General features: G+C 40.4%; 1 protein-coding gene across 8 annotated transcripts in view; it reads left to right on the top strand.

Moving 5' to 3' along the window:
• Positions 1-6: 6 nt before the first annotated feature.
• The window catches only part of PANK1 (pantothenate kinase 1), a 48257-nt gene continuing 29078 nt past the window's right edge, over positions 7-19185 (top strand). The window contains exons 1-6 of one of the 8 annotated variants that reach the window (XM_035897317.1): positions 4744-4831; positions 5864-5912; positions 7175-7378; positions 8576-8671; positions 8926-9036; positions 13743-13855. In XM_035897317.1, coding sequence (XP_035753210.1) covers positions 8984-9036; positions 13743-13855 — 166 coding nt within the window. In that variant the 5' untranslated portion in view covers positions 4744-4831; positions 5864-5912; positions 7175-7378; positions 8576-8671; positions 8926-8983. Of the gene's footprint in view, positions 143-4742; positions 4832-5863; positions 5913-7174; positions 7379-8575; positions 8672-8925; positions 9037-13742; positions 13856-17797; positions 17985-18813; positions 19095-19185 lie in introns of those variants that run through there. The other 7 variants (XM_035897315.1, XM_035897318.1, XM_035897316.1 and 4 more) reach the window with 7 other exon arrangements.

Genomic DNA, 19185 nt, shown 5'->3' with positions numbered 1-19185 from the left:
TCGGCGGCATCAGGACCTCGACTGCCACGGGAAGGCGCCCTGGCCTCGCCAGGCCTGCCCCGCGGCCTGCCCTCACCTGCCCGCCTCGCCGTCTGCAGTGCCCGGGCTTTGCCTTCCTCAGGCCTGGCAGAAAGATATATATGTAAGTTCCAGCTTGTCGATACTCCGGGTGATTGCAGTGATGCTATTTCCACAGGTGTTTTGTGGGCAGAGAGGCAAGCTGAGGCTTTGCAGGCTGTATATAAACAGGATAATCACTATTTTCAGGTAGTGAAAGGGAAGAGGCCGGGTAACCTGCTCAAGCCGCAGATGCCCTATATTAGAGCGGGGATCAGCAGAATTGGGAAACTCTGGTTTTAAGTTCAGGCTGTGCCTGTTCCTCACCTTCGGTTACAATACTGACAGCGTGACAGCTGGGGAAAACACTTAGCAAGGTATCTTCATTTAAAACCTTTCCCAGGTGGAAATTATTATTTGGTACCAGGTTTGCATGATAGGGATTTAATTTCTTAAACAGCAAAGAGAGAAATCCTTTGGCTTTATTTTCAAAACAGTGTCATAATGCCAAACAGATTATCCTTTTCTAGAATGTCAGGGTAGGGGAATGTACAGGTTTTAGTAACAAAAATGACCATAAGTTTCTCTTTAGACTCAGACAGGAATTCTTTGAACTTTAATAAGGAATGTCTGCCTGTTTTAAATTGAAATAAAAGGAAAAGTAACTTAAAAGTAGTCAGTAACTACCAAACCCAAACACTTGTCTTTCATTTGAAGAAAAAAATGCCAGGTAGTGCAAGCAATTCTGTAAAAGAATAATTTTACACAGATCCTGTATCAGCTGCTTTGATGAGGTTGTCTTTAAGATTAAATCCCATCTTTAAAAGAGAGGCTGTGTCATATCATTAAAATATGTGTACTTGATTTCAGTTTGGATGCAGGCCATGCTGCAAGACTTGGTCTGTTTTAACAGCAGAAAAGAGTACAACGTTGAATTTGAAATTGCCAAACAAAACTGAAAAGATCTTATAGACATGCTTTAAGACTTAGGCTAATTTTTTAAAAAGCATCTTAGTTTCTCTCCTGACCAGAACAGTGAATTCAAACTACTGTACTAACCTAATGCCAAACCACCTTTTTCATACCAGGAGAGGACTAAGAGTGTCTCTCAAAGAAAGGGAAAAATTAGCTCCTGGGAGCAAACCTGAAAGTTGTTATCTTCCGCTTGTTGGAAAGGAAAACTGAAGATCATCTCAGAATATTTTGCAAGGTATATTCCTAAAAAGGTTCAGGGCTGTTTCCTGCAGAAAATTGTTCTTGTTAAGTTGAGGCATAACAAAGCTCATGGTACAAGCAATATTTTGGTTTTGTTTCTGAAGCTCTTTTTATACTATTGCACATGCTGCATAATTTAAACTAGTATCTCAAAGGACTACCATCAGCATACTAAAAGAGCAAACTGAAACACAGTCTAACATGTGCTCACACAAACCATGATAAAGAAAACATTAGATCAGCATAACCAATCCAGCCTGCTTTGGAGTGGCAGATGATGAAACTCCATCTACGTAAATAACCTTTATTGCTTTCCACCAATATATTCTCCTTAAAGCAATTTGTGCAAGGACAGCCAGTTACAACAAAAATACCTGCTGCCAAAACTGTTAACTCATTCGCCCTTGAAATTTGAGTATGTTTCTTCTCACATACTCTGTAACTTGTGGAGCAAGGTTGCCACTCCCCAAGGGGAAAATATTTTTTATAAATTACTTGTTAGAATGCTCACCATTACCCTTAGAAACTTAGATTCCTTGTATTTGGGACAGGATTCAAAAGTTGTGGATGGTCTACTCATCTGAGTGATGAGACGATGCCCTATGAGACAGCATATCTCAGCTAGCTTTTACATTGCTGTCAGAAGTAATTAGAGACACAGTCAACACTGCTGGGACTTGGCCCAGCATCCTTTAGCACATCTGAGCAGCTGCCAAACCAGGACTGCCTTCAGCTTCTTTGTACTCAACTTGTTTTCCCCAGGGAATTAACAAAGTACTTCAGTTTCTTCTTGGCACTCTCGGTTCTGCTGTGCTTCCCCGTGCCCTGACAGCGCTGCCTTCACATCCTGGTTGGAGGTGAAGTCCTTCTTCTGCAGGGTTCATTTGGAGCCGACTGGCACAGAAAGCTCCAGTTCCTTGTCACACAGGTGTCTTGGAGGAAGATGATGCGTTGCGTTATCTTCTTGGTCGTCTGCCACATTAGCCCTTTTTCACCCCTATCTTTCAGAGCAGTGCTTGTCATCTGTCTTGTTACTTGCACAGTCCTGTGAATGCATTTCACACTTCCTTTAATTTGAACCTATGTAGTGGTACCCTCACTGTCCCACTCCCATTAGTTGCCTTCAGGTGACATTATTTCTAATGCATATACAGCTGATTTTATGAACTCGTGACTTTGCAGGCTGTTCATGTAATTAATTTTCTTTAGTAATATAGCTATGTTTTCCTTTACCATCTCTTTTAAGCAATGAGCTACTTCTTCAGTTTCACCTTTCCCCATTCATTCAATATAAATTTCCTATGGCTGACTTTTGATTCTTTACCTATTTGCTTGTTTGCTCCTCAAGACTAGTTTTAAAGGCACAAACAAGAGAAAAATGGCTTGGGTTTGTCAGGGTAATTTTTGTGCTTTCGTGTGCATATGTTCAAACTTTCCCTTGAACTTGGCAGCACAGAGGCAGTCACCTGAAAGCAAACAAATGTTCACATTGCCATCCTGTGTAACTTGACTGGCACAGCATTTCTTCCTTCAAACAGACACGAACATACGTCAAATTCATTATGGGACACAAGGTGACGTGGCCTAGAGCATGAGACTCGCAGTAATGCCCAGAGTTAGTGCCTCAGCCCCGCTTGCCGGAGCAGCTACGGGAGCCAGCCATGGGCACTCCCCAGGCGGGGAGGCTTCGCCACAGGGGCAGGTGAGAGTGTCTCCAGCGAGGCAGGCGGCAAAGGGTGGCTGGCCAGGGTGGTGGGTTCCTTTCCCCAGGCGGGCAGGGGCTTTCTGCCAGCCCCCAGCCTACAAATGCTGCAAGCTGTTTTGTGGCTAATTTGGTTAACTGAGTAATTGCAGGATTTCAGGCGGGGTGGGAGGAAACTCACTGGAAGAAGCTTGTGGATCGTGAGGTCATGAGGCCACTCCCTTGAGGTGCTCTGGGAGCGTGAAATACAGTCTGGAAAATGAATCATAGACCCACCAGCAGAGAGGGGGCTTGAGGAGCACATGCCAGTGTGAGACAGCCAGCCAGAAGCCTGGGGAGGAAGGAGGGGATCGCTGATGGACAGCTGGAGGCAAGCTGTAGGACCTGGTGCTGTACTTGGGTCTTGATGCTTGGCATCTGGCCGCTTCCCAGGGCCAGGGCTGGCTGCTCCAGAAAGTAAAGCGTTGGGGTTGCTTGTGCTCTGTGGTCATGGTTGTAGAAAAAGCCATTCACTGAGGGCAGAAGAGAGAGGGAGCTCACAGCTGGAGATATGGTTGTGTTGAGAAGGCTTGTTTAGGTACTGCCATGTGTGTGCTTCTCATAGATGCAGTGAGGCCACTTGGTCCCATGCCAGCATTCTGTGTAATGAAAATGTGCTACATGTGCTCAGCATATTGTGTTTAGATCTTCATAGCTTCATTTGAAAACCTGTGCATGGCAAACAGAGTATTACGCCTTGAGCAGGAGCTGTATTGTCTTACATAGGAGAAGATTTGAAATCTAAAGAGTGCAACTGAGACAAAAAAGCTATCACTGCTTCTTCCTGTTACTCCCTCAACTCTCTAGTTACTCCTTCTGTCCCTCTTTGAATTATTGCATAATTCTCTGATGAGCTAAAGAGATCATTTCAGCTGTAACCAACCTTTTAATATTGTAATTAAACAAAAAAGTTTCAAAATCAATTATTCTCTGTAATATGGTAATATAGATAATCACCATTTTGAAAGTCATATCTCGCATTTTGAAATCAGAACCTTCTACCTCTCATCACCAGGCTTAAAACATACCTGAAGACATAATTGGGTATCTTGGGATCTTATGCTTACCAAGTGTATGAGTGTGCTTAGGTTCTCAGATTCTTTTAATTTCATCAGCTCTTTAATAAGCTTGTGTAACAAAGTGCCTCTTAGTGATAGTGTTCTATACTGGCTCTAGCAACTAAAGCAAGTGAATGGCTTGGATATTTTGAGCAATTAGTAATGCAGTTAATTTCTTTTTCAGTATTAGTGTGCTGTATGTTTTCTCTGCCCACCCACCCATATTTAAATCTTGTGTTATTATGAAAAGGAAGCTTTTGAAGGCAGGATCATTAGGGTCTTCCATTAGGGCAGTTGTACTCATGCTTCCCTAATATAGTGGGTTTCTTAACCTCACAGAGGCTTTTTAACACCATCACAGCGTAAATGATGATAAAATATGTTTCTTAAATGTTTCTATGATATACCCTCCTCATTTGAGCTGCCAGTTTGGAGTAAAATTTAATATGCTGTCAATATGAATAATAATTGAGAAATATTTTGCGTGTGTGTGTGTATTTATGTTTTACTACCAAAGGAAACTGAAGCTTTACTAACTGGAGGGCAAAAAATAATCTACTTTTTTTCTTCTGCCTCTTCTAGGGTCTTTCTGTAATCATGGCAACAGATGCTATAAGACCACTAGTGATGGCTAAGTATTTTGCTTCTTTATTGCTGAAAGGGGCTGAAGCATTTAGACATGAGTCAGCTGATCAGGCCAAACAGCACAATATCACATTAGTCAATATAACAGCAAAAGTGGCCTCAGTTGGAGAAAATGGTAAGAACTGTTTTCACATTGTGACACAAGTATTTGTCCTATAAATGTATCAGGTGTTTTGTCTTGACTGATTCATATTCATGTAGTGAATAGTGTAGTTATCAGGCACTTAAGATATGTCTTGTGAATAGTAAAACTATTGTTTAAAAAATACACAAAGGGTTTTTTTGTGAAAGCGTATTTATACAAGAAAAGATAACTACTCTTAAATTGTGTGCTGTCTTATTATTTTTAAGAACAAGTCTGCATAGATGGCTTTTTCATAGAACTTGTTGCCAAATATAGTTTCTGGGGCATTTGTGATGTGCCCCAGAAAATTAACTCCATCCCAGCCAGACCGGGTACACTGTCTCACTTCGGGTTGTGATCATGGCATTTCTGAGCTACTGGTAATCACATAATAGGAAACCTGGAGACAGAATCCACAAGCAAGAAGACTGACGGTTGGTAATGACTAGGTGCATAATATTCTTCCCTCCTAGTCAACATTATACTGATGTCTCAGGACATAGTGTTAGAAATGGCTCTACAGCTGGAATAATAAATTGAATCCTGTACTTAGAGAAGTCAGTATTAGTTTCGCCACTGTTTTCACACAGCCAGGGTCTTGCATCTTAGTTTTCCTATGGATTTCAAGTCCTTATATCTTTTGGACATAAAAATGGAGTAGTATTGTTACAGTCCGGGAACACTGGCTACTTCAGAAAATGTTTTTTTATATACACTGCTTATATTTCAAGAAGGGTATTTGAACTGTGTATCCAAATTTAGTTTGGTTCTTTGAAATGTCCCCTTTTTTTCTTTTTTTTTTTTTAATTTCTAAACCTGTGCCTAAGTGCTGCAAATTTTTGCATAATGTGTTTTTAGCTCCAAGTCTGGGACTAGGCCTGCTGCCACTTTTTGCCATACATGATGTTAATTACTTCCTTTGCAGACAGTGTGTTAGCTTGTAACCTCCAGGTTAAGCGCTGGGGATGAATTCCATATCTTATTAGTAAAACTTATTTCTATGTGTTGTTGGTTCTTTTTCAGTCATCCACAGAGCTGTATAAATACCAACATGGGTAACCATAATGTAAAGGTAAAGTCTCAGGATTGGCTTTCCTAAAATGAAACATGTTTGAGTGTTATTTCTATTGAGGTTTCAGAAATTTTATTTCATTTCCAGGCTGCTTATGGAAATTCTTCATGGTGTAAGAAATTCAATCTTTAATCCTTAGGATTACTTTTTTAAGAATACTGTTTCTTCTTTTGTAGTGTTACATAAAATAGAGCCTGTAAATAGCTGTCTAATGGTCTCAGAGCCCTCAGAACAGCCCTAGAAAATTTTACCAAAGACATTCTGTTGACTGTTAAACTCTCAACTGCTGTTCTGTCATCTTACTAGAAACTTAACAAGATAAATACATTGGAACATCAAGTCAATACATATCTAGGGTAATGCAATTCTGAAATAGGGAAACTGGCCGAGATAATGCCAAGATGTATCTAAATATATATCAGATGTATAGCTGAAGGAACTGAAAGATTTCCACCAAAGATGTGTGTACACATATGTGTATATATATAAATTCTGTGTAGAAGCCAGAAGGCTGGACACTTCTGTGTCTCAGAAATATAAGGTGCCTCAAAAAGATGCAGTTCGAGAGCAAGAAGCTTACTGCTGTGTAACATGGGCTAAATCCAAGGAGCAGGATATATTACAGTGCAGCCATTACAGTATTTCAATGTAGTATTACTCATCTTTCTGGCTCTGACACCCAAGACAGAGCTTCCTTTATTCTTGGCAAGTGTCAACTGTCTGTCCTGACCTCAGAAACTAGTGCTGTTCTCTGACATTATGTACCGTTCCTCAGAATGTCATCATGGCTTTGGGCACTAGGGACTTCTCCTTGAACTCATGTGAAGATGTGATTGGAGTGGGATAGTCACACCACTGACCTTCAGATGTTTTAACTTGGGATTGCTGTAGAGCCAGTGGAATGAAATGCTCAGAATAGTTTCAGGTCTAAGTTAAATGCTTGTTCTGGAAGTGCAGTTATGCTACATGGTACAGCTAGGCAGTATAACCATAACCTGAATTGCCCTCTGGAGGAACCTTGCTTTCTTCACTAGCCTCTTAGTTTAGATATCAAAATGAATTTCTGATATTGGGTGACACAGTTATCCTACAGCATGATTAAAGGACAGGGAATGAACATTTAGAAAACAAATTTCTTAACCAGTGACTTATCTTTAAAGGACCTGAAAATAATGGCTTTTTGACAGTAGCACATGGCCCAGGATATTTCCTGTTCTGGTCTGAGCCGCTTTTTTTTTTTTTTTTTTTTAAACTTTTATTAGTATTTCAGGCTGGGTATTGCCTGTCCTGTAGGAAAAACAGAAGGCAGGGAGCTTAATACATACTAGACATCTGCCCTGCATAGAATGAAGTCATGCTCCTGAAAAGGGCCTGTATTTGTGCCATGCGATTGGACTACAGTGCTCTTTGCAGTCTTTGAAGAGAAACACAGTCGTCTTCCCTGAGAGCGGACCAGCAGGTGAAAGGTGATGAAAACTCATGAAGTCTCGGTTGCTTCTCAAAGAGTGGATTAATGAGCAGCTTACTCTTTAAACACGTTCTTATACCACTATTACCAGCCAAATCAGCAAGTAGATCTACGTGACCAAGCAGGTGCTGGGATAACAGAAAAGCAGACAGAAGTGCTGGTGGTACAAAAGGGCAGGGCTGCTTCTCTTCTGTTAGGCAGTCTTAGATTGGCTAAATTGCTTGTGAAGCTGTATCTTTGGCAATTCTTCAGCAAGGAGTCAAATATGCAGGTGACTGGCTGGATTGCAGCTTTTGGGCATATCCAGACTTGCAGAGTTAGAGAGAGAGTATTTCCAAACTTAGTTCAACATACAGTTCTCAGTTCGATGCTGCCCTGCCTGATATTGTCACAACATGCTGCAGCTAAGGATAAGAAGAGTTTTGAAACAGGCCAGGCTTCCTTACTGAAAGTTTTCTCACAACTGAAATCTGAAGAAACTGAAAGGTTTCCACTGACATGTTGAGCATTACCAAGCACTGGCTGATTTGACTGTCTGTAGTCAGAATCAACCCCATTTTGCAAAAACTGAGGTGTAAACAGAAAAATTCTGTTGGTAATTCTGTTTTGTGTATCTGAATTTCCCTTTGCTGTTTCAACAGAGTACAGGATCTGACTGCAGTTCCAGTCAGGTGCTTTTGTATAGTGTTGCCAAGTTCTGTCATGCTACTATGCTTCATCATGCATGTGGGTGCAGTGAAGAATACACATGTATTTATAAAGCACTGTAAGATCTTTCTGGGTGAAGAGCATTATAAAATGAAGATAATTATTCCAACAATTAATCCAAATATTCTATGTAAAGCAGATTCTCGCATTGGGAAAAAAACAAAACATGCAACAATTTAGGGCTAAGGGAGGAATCCTTTTATGTTAAGGATAATATTAGTATAAAGTTAGAAATGAGTCATTCTCTAACTCATTTTTAAATGGGTGACTCATGCTCTTGGCAAATTAATTATCCAAGACAAGTGACTCAGAAATAGATGCTATAGTTCTCTTATTGTTTTAATCGTATGGCTATTGCTGTTACAAATAAACATGAGGTTTGATGTCATGTATAACAAATGTAGCTGTACCCTGCAAGTTATGCCACAGTGCTGCCTGAGGTTGTGTTACCCATGCCAAATTTTTTTATCTGATGTTTTGTTTTCAGTTTTAGGTGAATGGTGTAGCTAGGTATTGGGTGTCTAAAGCAGCCATGGCCACCAGGAATCTCAGCAGTGAACTTGGGCAAGGAAAATCTAATGTGGTATGTATTTCTTTCCATCCAGGAACTGTGATTTATCGAAGCCTCATCACAGGAACATTCCTATGAATAAACTTTTCACTGCAGAATTCTTAATAAATTGTTTGATGAATATTGAGAATGTTGATATGGGGATGATGGGAAGATCCATGCCATCTTGCTTGGACGGATATAGTACTGTATTGTTGGCTGTAACCCTCCCTCTCTGTTTTGCTTCTTTTTCTCTCCCCACCCTCCCCCCTCCTCCTTGGCTGCAGGTGGTATCACAATGCAAGTTTGACCTGATGAAACCACAACTAATGCCGATGCCTGCCTATGATGGGAAGAGAACACAGACCACAAACTTGGGATTGCTGGCCTCTCATTAGGCAAGTCTGTTGCTCATCTTCCCCTTTCCCCGCCTCCCCCCCCAGTTCCCTTTGTTCCTGTCCTTCCTCTGTATCATTAACTCATAACAAAGTTCAGTGTGACTGGTTGCTGGGAACCCAGTTTCATGTGGCTATACGTACACTCTTCCTTAAAGAAGTCAGATGTTGCCTCCATGTTGGACGTTCATCATGCAATGAAAATATGGAACACAATTTTATTTTAATAGTTCTGAATTATTTTCAGCTGAAGTAATGAAGAGGAAAGTCTGGCACATTTTAGTGGGATGTTCATGTTTCTCAACTATGATTCTTAAACTGAAAGTTTAAGTTTCTAATAACATTAGAAATTATTTGTGTTCGTTGCAGATACCTATACATCCTTGTTCTTAAAAAGTAGGCTATTTACTAGTATAGCTGAAATAATTCCTGTACTGAGACAGGAGAATGTCTTACGAAAACTGCATTGAGTGGTAGTTTCTATTCTCTTTATTTTGTTCAGTTGTAAATGTAGTAGACAACAGATCAAATAACTATTGACGTAGAGAATAACACAAATTATGTCAAACAGGGATTTCAAACAGCGTGTTTTGAGGTCAGTAACCTGCGTGCCTAGAACTTTGATCACACTGGTAATGACCAAGTGACATAACTTATGTGGATGTACATGCAAAGATAAATAGGTAGATTTTCACTGAATTTTTCAAGCAGAACAGCAAGATGCCAGTGAAGTGACAACGTATGTTTCCAATAGTCTCAAGGAGCTTCAACAAAGGAAGCTAACACTGATGAGTTAATTTGCTGAAACTGCATGCAAGGGGGTTTTGTTTGTTTGTTTTTTAAACCTAAATGGATCCTGTTTCCAATAAGCAGCATGAAGGAGGAGTCTTTCCAGGGCCCTGCCAAATCAAACGGAAGACAGCACATTCTGTCTGATGAAATATAAGTTTGACTGCTAATTGGCCAACCCAAAGCACTGCTAGATTAATAGCCAATTGTGCTGAGACTACAACTGCCAGGGAATTGAAGCTGTTTCTTTAATCTATAATTGGCTGAGAAAAATAGGTATTCCTTTTAAGAAAATTGAAGTATTCTGATGTTTTTTGAACAGTCTTTCAGATTCCCTGCCTAGGCAAATGAGTTAAAAATCTGAAAATTACTCTGGAATACTGGAACTAAATTTTCCAGTTGGGTGGCACAGGTATTTTAATTTCCATTTTGGGTCAAACTGGTCCAAATACTGGCTTTTGTTTGGAGACCTGTCTGCAAGTCTTTTCTCAGCTCTCTCACTACTTTTTGTTTTAGCATTGTTGCTTTTGTTTCTTTAAATGGGAGGTGAGAACAGTTATTCACAGTTTGTGAAGTGTCTGAAGATCTGTGGGTACAGAGCACTACATAAGTGCAAAGTATTTAAATTCAGAACTGTGTTAATGTCTTCTTCCCTTTTACTTATGCCAGTCTGTGCTGTGACTGAAATCAATCTGCTTGTAATAAAATTTAAATTTGGTCGGTGAATAGGGGCAGAAAATTGGTTTTGGGGTTTGGTTTTTTTTTTGTTTTAACCATAGACTTCCTAGTTCACTGAAACTAGGGTTCCAGCCTGATTTCTCTGTGCAGGAAAGAGATCTCTCTTCCCCCCCCAATATCTTCATTGATTAGGTAGTCTTTGCTAATCCTGTGAAAAGTCACGATGGGTCAATCCAGTGCTGTTTGCATTTTCCTCAAAAGTTGAGAATTAATCTGCTCTAAAAATGACTTGGTTTATGTATGCATTGTTTAGTTTTTATGTTCTGTGATGATCTGAAGTCTGAAAACTGGCAATGATAATGAGGTCATAAATCAGACAGCTTTTCTTGGTTTAGGATTTTAGGACAGGCATATCAACTCCAGCTTATACTAGATTTCAGTTATGCCTGTGAATGGAGGCTAGATCGTGCCATGTCATTTCTGGGGATTCTGTTATTTGCAATCCTTGACCACTGATGCCTTATAACCACTGCAGCAGTATTTTCCTCATACCTTTACCTGATGTGTAGCTGTACCTTCCTTTCTGGCTTGTGTGCTTGTTCTCTCTCTTTTTGGTTACCACACCCTCACCCCCCACCCGCCTTTTCCTTTCCTTCTAAGAGGAAATGGAATGAAGGTAACATATGTATCTCTTTTGGTATTTTAAGTAAATTTTATAAATGGAGGAAAAGTAAATCAATTGGTGCTTGCTACTTTTAAAGCAGTCAGGCAAAAAGTGTGAGATTGATGTCTTAGCACTATCAGTTCTGTTTTCAGTGGCTATAGAGAGGTTTCATAAAAAAAACGATATCTTTCTCTCCTGTGTTACAGGAGATACACAATGCTTTCGTTTTCTCTTCCCATGTGTGAAATCGCTGGCACCAAAAGTAACTTTGTAGCTTCTTTATCTGACTTCAATGTCAAAATTAAGGATAAATACAGCAAGGAGACTGATTTACCATTCTAGTCTAAAAAGAACAATAAATGTGTATGATTAGGACTTTACATGTGAGTGTCAAAATAATGCTTTGGTCCCACGGTGTTCAATCATATGTTACAAGATAATACACAATCTTTTGTGCTCCATGGTACTTGGCATGCATGTTTCTTAGACCCTTTCAGGTTAATCATTGATTGAGAGAACTTGTTTTGATGACCCAGATGGTCTCTTTGAGTCTTAAATTCCCATTAGACCAACTGTGTGTTTGTGTATTTGTTCTGGTTTATTACAAGAAAACAAATTTTTTGGTGACACTAAGATTCCTGCAGTGAAATACAAGTTGTCTTCTATGCAGAAGAGACCCTAGAAGTTACTTTCTATTGTGGTGGGGTTTGGGTTTTTTTCATAAGGTGTCTAATGAGAAGACAGAAGTCTATGGTTATAGTTCTGTTTTTCTTTTTTGTGTGTATGTAGTTTGTGTTGACCTTGTGGAAACCTGATAGCTCTAAATTGGCCTCTTGAACAAAATAAAATGCATTGCACAGAACAGATTATTCACTGTAATATTTACTCTGAAAGGTTACCGGTCGCAGAAATATCAGAAGATGTAACTATGGCAAACCAACCCAATGTTAGCATAATGTTTGGTTGTTTCCCTTCTTTGTTACTAGGTAGTTGGAGCCTTTAGGAACAAATTTGTCATTTATAGCACAACCCCTTCCTACACAAGACTCTCATTCTTTGGAAACATGGATTACAAAGATATTTTTAAAAAGATTAGCATTTGAGTTTTATTTTCTGGGGTTTCAGCTTAATCTCACAAGGACATATTAAATGTTTTCTCAGCATCAAAAACCTAAACAAATCTTAGTTTTATCTATCTGAAAGCAAAGTCATACCATTCAAGTACTAAAGTTTTAACTCCAGATTAGTAGTGGTGCCTGGATTTAACCCTGAGTTTAAATGCTCATTCAGACATATACTTCCCTGCTATTGAAAGTGGTGGGGGAGAAATACCAAAGGTGTGGCATGTTTCCTTTTTACACTGATGCCCATCTGTGGACTAGTTTGGAAGAAGGAAAATAATAGCTCTGTGTCCTTTCTACCCTCTGATGGACACTGTGTGTTGCCTCCTGGGTTAGAGGAGTAAGCCAGTTTTGTTTGCACTGGAGGTATGTGTGTCTAGCTAGAATAGTTCAGAGAGATGCCTTTTTTTCCTCTTCCACATACAGGCATAGAAAGTCTGGTTCCCTGTTGTTACCTGATTTGTAATCATTAATTTCCATGGGAATTTCATGTCAGCATTTAAGCTCTGGGAATGCAGACCAATGCAAGTGAAAAATCTCTATACAGCTGAGTATTGATAGGAGAACCAGTTTCTCCTCCTCTTCAGATGTGGCAGTGCTGAATGAGGAAGAGAGAGTCTTTTGTCAGCCATTCCGTTGTCTTTCAAAGTGCTTGTTTTGAAACTGTAGCTTCCCTCCTGATGGCATTATGAAAGACCATATAAAAATGCTGAGGTGAAAAGAAAGTGAAGCCATTCAGCCAAGCAAAACCAGTATGTATACATACATGAGGGTAATTGTCTATGGGGGAGCAGTCGGGAGCGAAGGCCATTGTTTTCTCTACCAAATGCTTTGCCACTTGTTGCAATCTTTTTTTTTTTTTTTTTTTTTTTTTTTATGATGATGAACAGTGTTTCTCAATCAGTGGCTTGTGAACTTGCATGTTTTCCAATTACATTTTGTATATTTAAGTTTGATAGTTAAAGATAAGCAGCAGTACACTGAGCCAAATACTTAGGTACGAGATAGAGTGGATGGGGGCAAAGGAGACTATTTGAAAAGAGTTTTAGCTTTTTTACATACCTAATAGTTTGTATCCATTACCTGACTTTTCCTTTTTTATAACACTGCAGAATAGAAACTATGGAATGGAAAAAAAGATGATTTACCTCCAACACCTACTTTATCTCACTGGCTTGTACTCCGAAGCAATAATCAAGGACTAGATTTTAAATGTTTACTAATTTGGGGAGTTTTACTTGAAATGTCTGAACTAAAGCACTGAAGGTTTTTGTTTCCTATAAAAGAAGGGCACCAACAGCTCTGCCAGGGATCAGTTAAAGTTGTGGAGACGAAATGGATCTGCAGGTTAAGTTGTAATTGCCTAGTTGGACACAGAGAAACAGAGGTATTGGCAGGGAAGACTTTAGAAGGAAAAGGTTCTCACTGTTTTGTGACTGCTGCATGCTTTTTTTCAGTTGGGATGAAAGACAGCAACCACAATCTCTAACCTCATCTCAGAACTGCCAGAGGATTACTGTAGAAACCACTTGGGCCGCTGCAAAGTCTTGCCACTGGGATGGGCAGGCTGGTAAGACCAAACTACACCTATGTACTCTTCTAACTGTTATTCCCTAGTCTTGGATATTGCTGTTAGATATGTAAGTCATGTCCTAGTCCAGACAACTTTTTCCAGGTTGCATTCATACTGCCTTGCCTGGACACTCAGCTTGGCACTTGAGCCAGGAGACAGATCTATCTATGCCCTGTTTGTCGTCAATGAAGTGATAGAACATTCTTCCTGAGGGCTGTTCAGACCACCAAAGCTAAGTTTCTGCTTAGACAGAGTGCCTTTCTCCACCTTGCTCTCCCTTGATGGAGTAGGAATGAGCTTCAACTCTGTGCAGGGGAACAGGGCTTTTCTTCATTAAATCAACAGGTGTTCTTTGTGTCACAGAAGACATAACTGAAAGGAGCCTGCACCAGGAGGTGGGTGGCGAGGGAAGGAACTGATGGTCTCAATATAACCTTTCTTGGCCTCAATCTGGCAAAGATTTAAGCATATGACTAAATTTATGCCCTTCACTTCCTCTGTCATCTGCAATCGGTTTCCCCTCTCAGATGTGTTAGTGTTTGGGGAGTGCAGAATTCTCGTGCTAGCTAGCTGTTGTCACAGTAAGGCTTAGCTTTCCTGTGATCGCACTGATAATACCAGAGCCTTTTGCATCCCTTTTTAAATACTCGGTCATTGCATTTTCCAAATAAGAATTCCACACAGTTTTAGAGCTGTTTTATCCCATTTGATTTACACATCTATCATTTGTCATTATATAATTATGTTTGACTGTTGGTGTTCTAGCCCTGCAATTTAAAGTTAGGGAAAAAGCATGAAAATATACTTTAAACGTGTGTCTATCAAAGGTCCTGCATACACCGAAAAAGTATGGGTTTTTTCCCAGTTCTGGAAAGAAATTGGGAAGAAATACTGGACTCCTAGACTTGGCACTTTCTTTTTAATATGTGTGAGACGTGAATATCCCTAAAACAAATCAACAATATCTGATTTTTTTGCAAGGAATGTTCTTAATGTTTTTATGTTAATTTATTAAGCTGTACTGTGTTTACTTTATTTTCACAGGGATAAAATTGACTAAGAACTAGTATGACTTTCCTGTAATATAGAAACAGGATAAACATAGAAGCAACCTAAATGGAAATATAAACAGGAATGGCAAGGTGCCAGCAACCCCTTGAACATAAATCTGCAGGCGGCTATGCCAGAAGTCTGTTTCATTATACTCTTTGCACTGCATAATGTAGTTTGTGTAATTTGAGAAGATGTGTACATGCTTCTCATTACCACTTCTCTCCAAAGTATGACCAAAGCTTTGTAGGTGGCTGGCTTTGAATTAGAATAACACCACTGGTGCTCTGCAAGATTTTTTTTTTTTTTTTTTGGGTTCTTGTGTAATGGATTTACATGTGGACTGCACCTGTTTGATGCTTATTTTAGCTTAGCCTCACACTGGGGATATGGGAGCCCCACAGAATGAGGGAGGAGGAGCTCATACTCATAGGTTCCTAAAAATTTCAGGCCAGGTTGCCTGATGATAACATACCTGAAAGGGTGGGGGTTTTGGGGTTTGGTAGTTTGGTTTTGGTTTTTTTTATTTCCATTGGTTTTGAAACTGTAAGGGCTGGAGCACAAGACTTTTGATCCTGTGGCAGAGTATCTTAACCACAAGGTATTTGTTAGTTTGCTGAAGCTGACTCATAGAGTTTGAGAACTGCAGCCTGGCTCTCTGTGTTAATAAACAAATACACAGAGGTGATAGAAAGCTGGGTGTCTGAAGTGCGGGCAGGTATGGAATAATCCATGAAGTGTTTGCCATGCAAATGTGTAATATGCAGTGAGTCAGTATAGCAGACTTGTTCACTGTTCTGAGTCCATTTGTGTCCTGGATTCTTCAGCATACTGTGTGTTTATAATCCTTTTCCCACCAGATTTCTGGTTTAAAGTGAAACATATAGGAAAATATTTAAAAATAAACAAGTAGTTTCCACCTACTCCTGTTCAGAAAAGAAGACAGAAATACTGAGTAAGTGTTAATATTGAAAGAACCGGGAGCATCCTCCTTTTTGTTTGTCAGTGTTGCACTTCTGCCTGGATTGTTGTCTTGCAAGTTAGACTGAAAACTGACCTGGCTCACAGGGTTTGTTCAGAAAGTTAGGATAAAAGAAAGAGGAAAGATTTACTTTGGTTGCACCAAAGTGTCAGAAACTGAACCCATAATACATGCCATGACTTCATTGACAGATGTTACATGTTCCACCTAGTACTTGATTTGCAATAACTTAAATATAGATAAAAAATACAGAAATTGATATCAAGAGATGTAGAGTAGGCAGTAACATACTGAATGTGTATATGTGGTATGAAGGCAAGAGAGTGCAGTACCTCTTAAAAACAGTACCTGCTTTCAGCCAGCTGTGCTGTGATGCGTTGTCTTGTAAGCAGTATGGATAAAAAACCAGACAGCAGCTCTTGAGCCAACTGCTCAACTGTGAGAATAGGAGGACAGTTTATTTCTACTTTTTGTCCTGTTTTGAGGAGGTAGCATCATCACTTCTGCCCTATTTCTTTTGGGTTGTGTTTTCTAAGATGTTCCAGATTTTCAAATACTAAGTATAATGTGAGACCTTCATGTCACCAATTTAGCCCCTGTGCAGAATGTTAGAAGAGCACAGGCTGTCTACATCACTACCTCAGGCAATGAGTTCATGAAATGTGGTGCTGTGGTTCTACCTGCGGCTCACAGCTGATGCACAATAGGATGACAGTTCATCTGCTCCCAGTTTCAACTTTATTAATGCAAAAGGCTCAGGTCTTTTTCCCCTGAATGCCAAACAGATTGCACTGCAGTTTGCTTGTGCCTAAAATAAGCTATGCTATATGCACCTGGGGACATGAGATTCCTTCATTTTAAACCCTTACAGATGATCACATAATACATTAAACGTACTCTAGTTTTATTCCCTTTGTCTTGGCTTACATTGCAGAAGAGCTGAAGAATTCTGAAATCAAAACTGAAGAGGGTATGTAAAATCTTTCTAAAAGCTCGTTCAAAAATTAAACAAGTGTAAACAAAAATAATTTGAAGAAGGTGGTATTTTGCAGGGCAGAAATCAGTTCATGTCGTATTCATCAGTGCAAGAGTCTGAAATTGTTTTGATAAAGCAGCACATTGGTTTGAAACTTAATATTCCCACAATGCAAAAAGTTTGGAAGGTGTTTTCATCCATTGCTGCTGGAGAGCTTACAAGATCAGGGAAACGTGCACACTTAGAAGTGAATCTGTCCCTGTACATAAAACCCATCAACTGATTTGGACAGTCTTTAACTTTTGTCTATTTTTCTATTTTCTCCAGCATTATTTGAGGTGACATTTGTTGCTGTTACACGCCATTGGTCTGCACTGCCCCTGAACTTGTCAGGGATTTGGATCATATCCTAACAGTACTTTCCTGACCTACTTCTTCTGTTCAGCACAGTCTAGTCCGATTCTATCCTGGGCATAATTGTGCAATATTTATGGCAAAATATTGGGGAAATATTTAATTAGAAATAAAAGATTGGAAAGAACCCCAGAAGGATGTCTAGGCCGTGCCTCCTCCTTGCTCTCAGTCAGGATCAGCTCCTCCTAGACTGTTCCTCACAGATATTTAATTTTTTCTAAAAACTTGCGGCAATGGACAGTTGAGTCTTCCAGGGCAGCCTACTGCTTGTCTAACTTCATTCTAGGAAACGTCTGCCTCCACTCTAAAGTGAATTTCCCTTCCTGCAGTTATCGTTTATGAATTCTTTCTTGTTTCTTGGCAACTGTGATGTATTTCCTTTGCTGTTACGTCTTCCAGAATTGAATATCCCTTCAAGTCTTTCCTTTCCTAGCCTAAAACTTGATGTTTTCATTTAATTCTTTCCTAGTTGTTCCAGAAGTTTAGTGCCTAAAATTTGTTGCAATACTTGAAACAGGTACTGTTTGCCACTGCAGAGTCAGTGGACGGACTGCTGTCCTACCACAAGGAAATGTGAGCGTGCAATTAAAGGTGGTCGCACTTTTGTTGGAGCAAAGGTAAAGAGTGGACGCCCTTCGGCTGAGATACGGTTACTGCCCACATGTCTGCTGGCAGCTACATTGCAATTGCAGAGAGAAAAAAAGGTTTGCGGGAGCGATCCCCTGTTCTGCATTGGGCTGGTTGTATGTGCAGTCAGTTTCTGTGTCAGGGATGGAGAAGGGGACAACCACTGCCAGCTGGGGACAGTAGCAGCGAGGACTCCTCATGCCCCAAGAGGTCTGAATTAACAAGGCAAGTTCATAAAGCGTAACCAGCCAGCTGCCTACAACTGCCAACAAGTGGCCCTGCCAGGCCAGGCAGCAGCCTCCTGGTTTTTAGTTTTAACATAATGCAGTAAGTTAGGGAGCTCTCAAAGAATTTCACAGTTTTGGAAGCACTCCAGCTCCTTCTAGCAGAAAATGTAGATAGCCTGCCTTCCTTCCGACCCTCTTGGGGGCAGTCTCTTTTGGGCTGGCCATGACAGCAGTTGCTTATGCGTTAGGGTAGGAGGGAAATCTGGAGTGTTTTAATCAGAACATTGGTTACTGTTTTTTAGGAAGATTTTACTTGTTCTTTGTTCTGAAACACTTTTCCCCAACTTCACGCATGTGTTTTCCTGTGGCTTGCTCCCAGTTACCTAAACATAATGTTCTGGTCCCGGCAAAGCGGAGAGAATGTCACGTTACCTCTCATGAAGCAATTGCTTAATACGGTATCCCGTTCTGGAGGCAGTTGGAATAGCTCCTCGTTCTTTGGAGGTGTTTTACAGTGGAGGGCCTGCGTCCTGTGTCCTGTACTAATTTTAGGTGTGAGGAGGAGCCATGGTGTGACCTGTTTTTACTTTAGGGACAGTCATCCATGTAGTGACTGGCAGTATGTATAAAGAAATGACCTTCCTGTGCAGAGCAAAATTCAATTAGTGTTTCTTTTCAGGTATACACGACACCGCAGCACAGTTCACCCGGCTTTGTTTTATGTCCGCTCGATATTTAACACATTTCATTCAGAAAAATGTGTTTCTGCACTTGGATGCCTCGGTGGTCAGGGAGTAAATCCGAGTCACCAGATCATCAGTGGGAAGCCAAGATACTGAAAAAGCCTGAGGTCAGGCGCGTTCAAGGTCACACGAGTGCCTCTAAGCTGCTGAGGAAGCACGTCACGACGTAGACAAAAGCTCGAGAGTCGATGCTGGTGCACCAGTAGCTTCGTGTGAGGTACGAGGCGTACCTGGGGTCGCAGGCACCCCGGTCGCGTGCGTGCGGGCAGCCCGAAGCGAAAAGGGCCCCGCCGCGGGTCGCAGGGGCG

This window comes from Egretta garzetta, unplaced genomic scaffold (genome assembly GCF_000687185.1).
Source record: "Egretta garzetta isolate BGI_Z169 unplaced genomic scaffold, ASM68718v1 scaffold56, whole genome shotgun sequence".
NCBI lineage: Eukaryota > Metazoa > Chordata > Aves > Pelecaniformes > Ardeidae > Egretta > Egretta garzetta.
The sequence above is the reverse complement of the archived record's forward strand: the minus strand, read 5'-3'. Positions and strand labels throughout refer to the sequence as shown.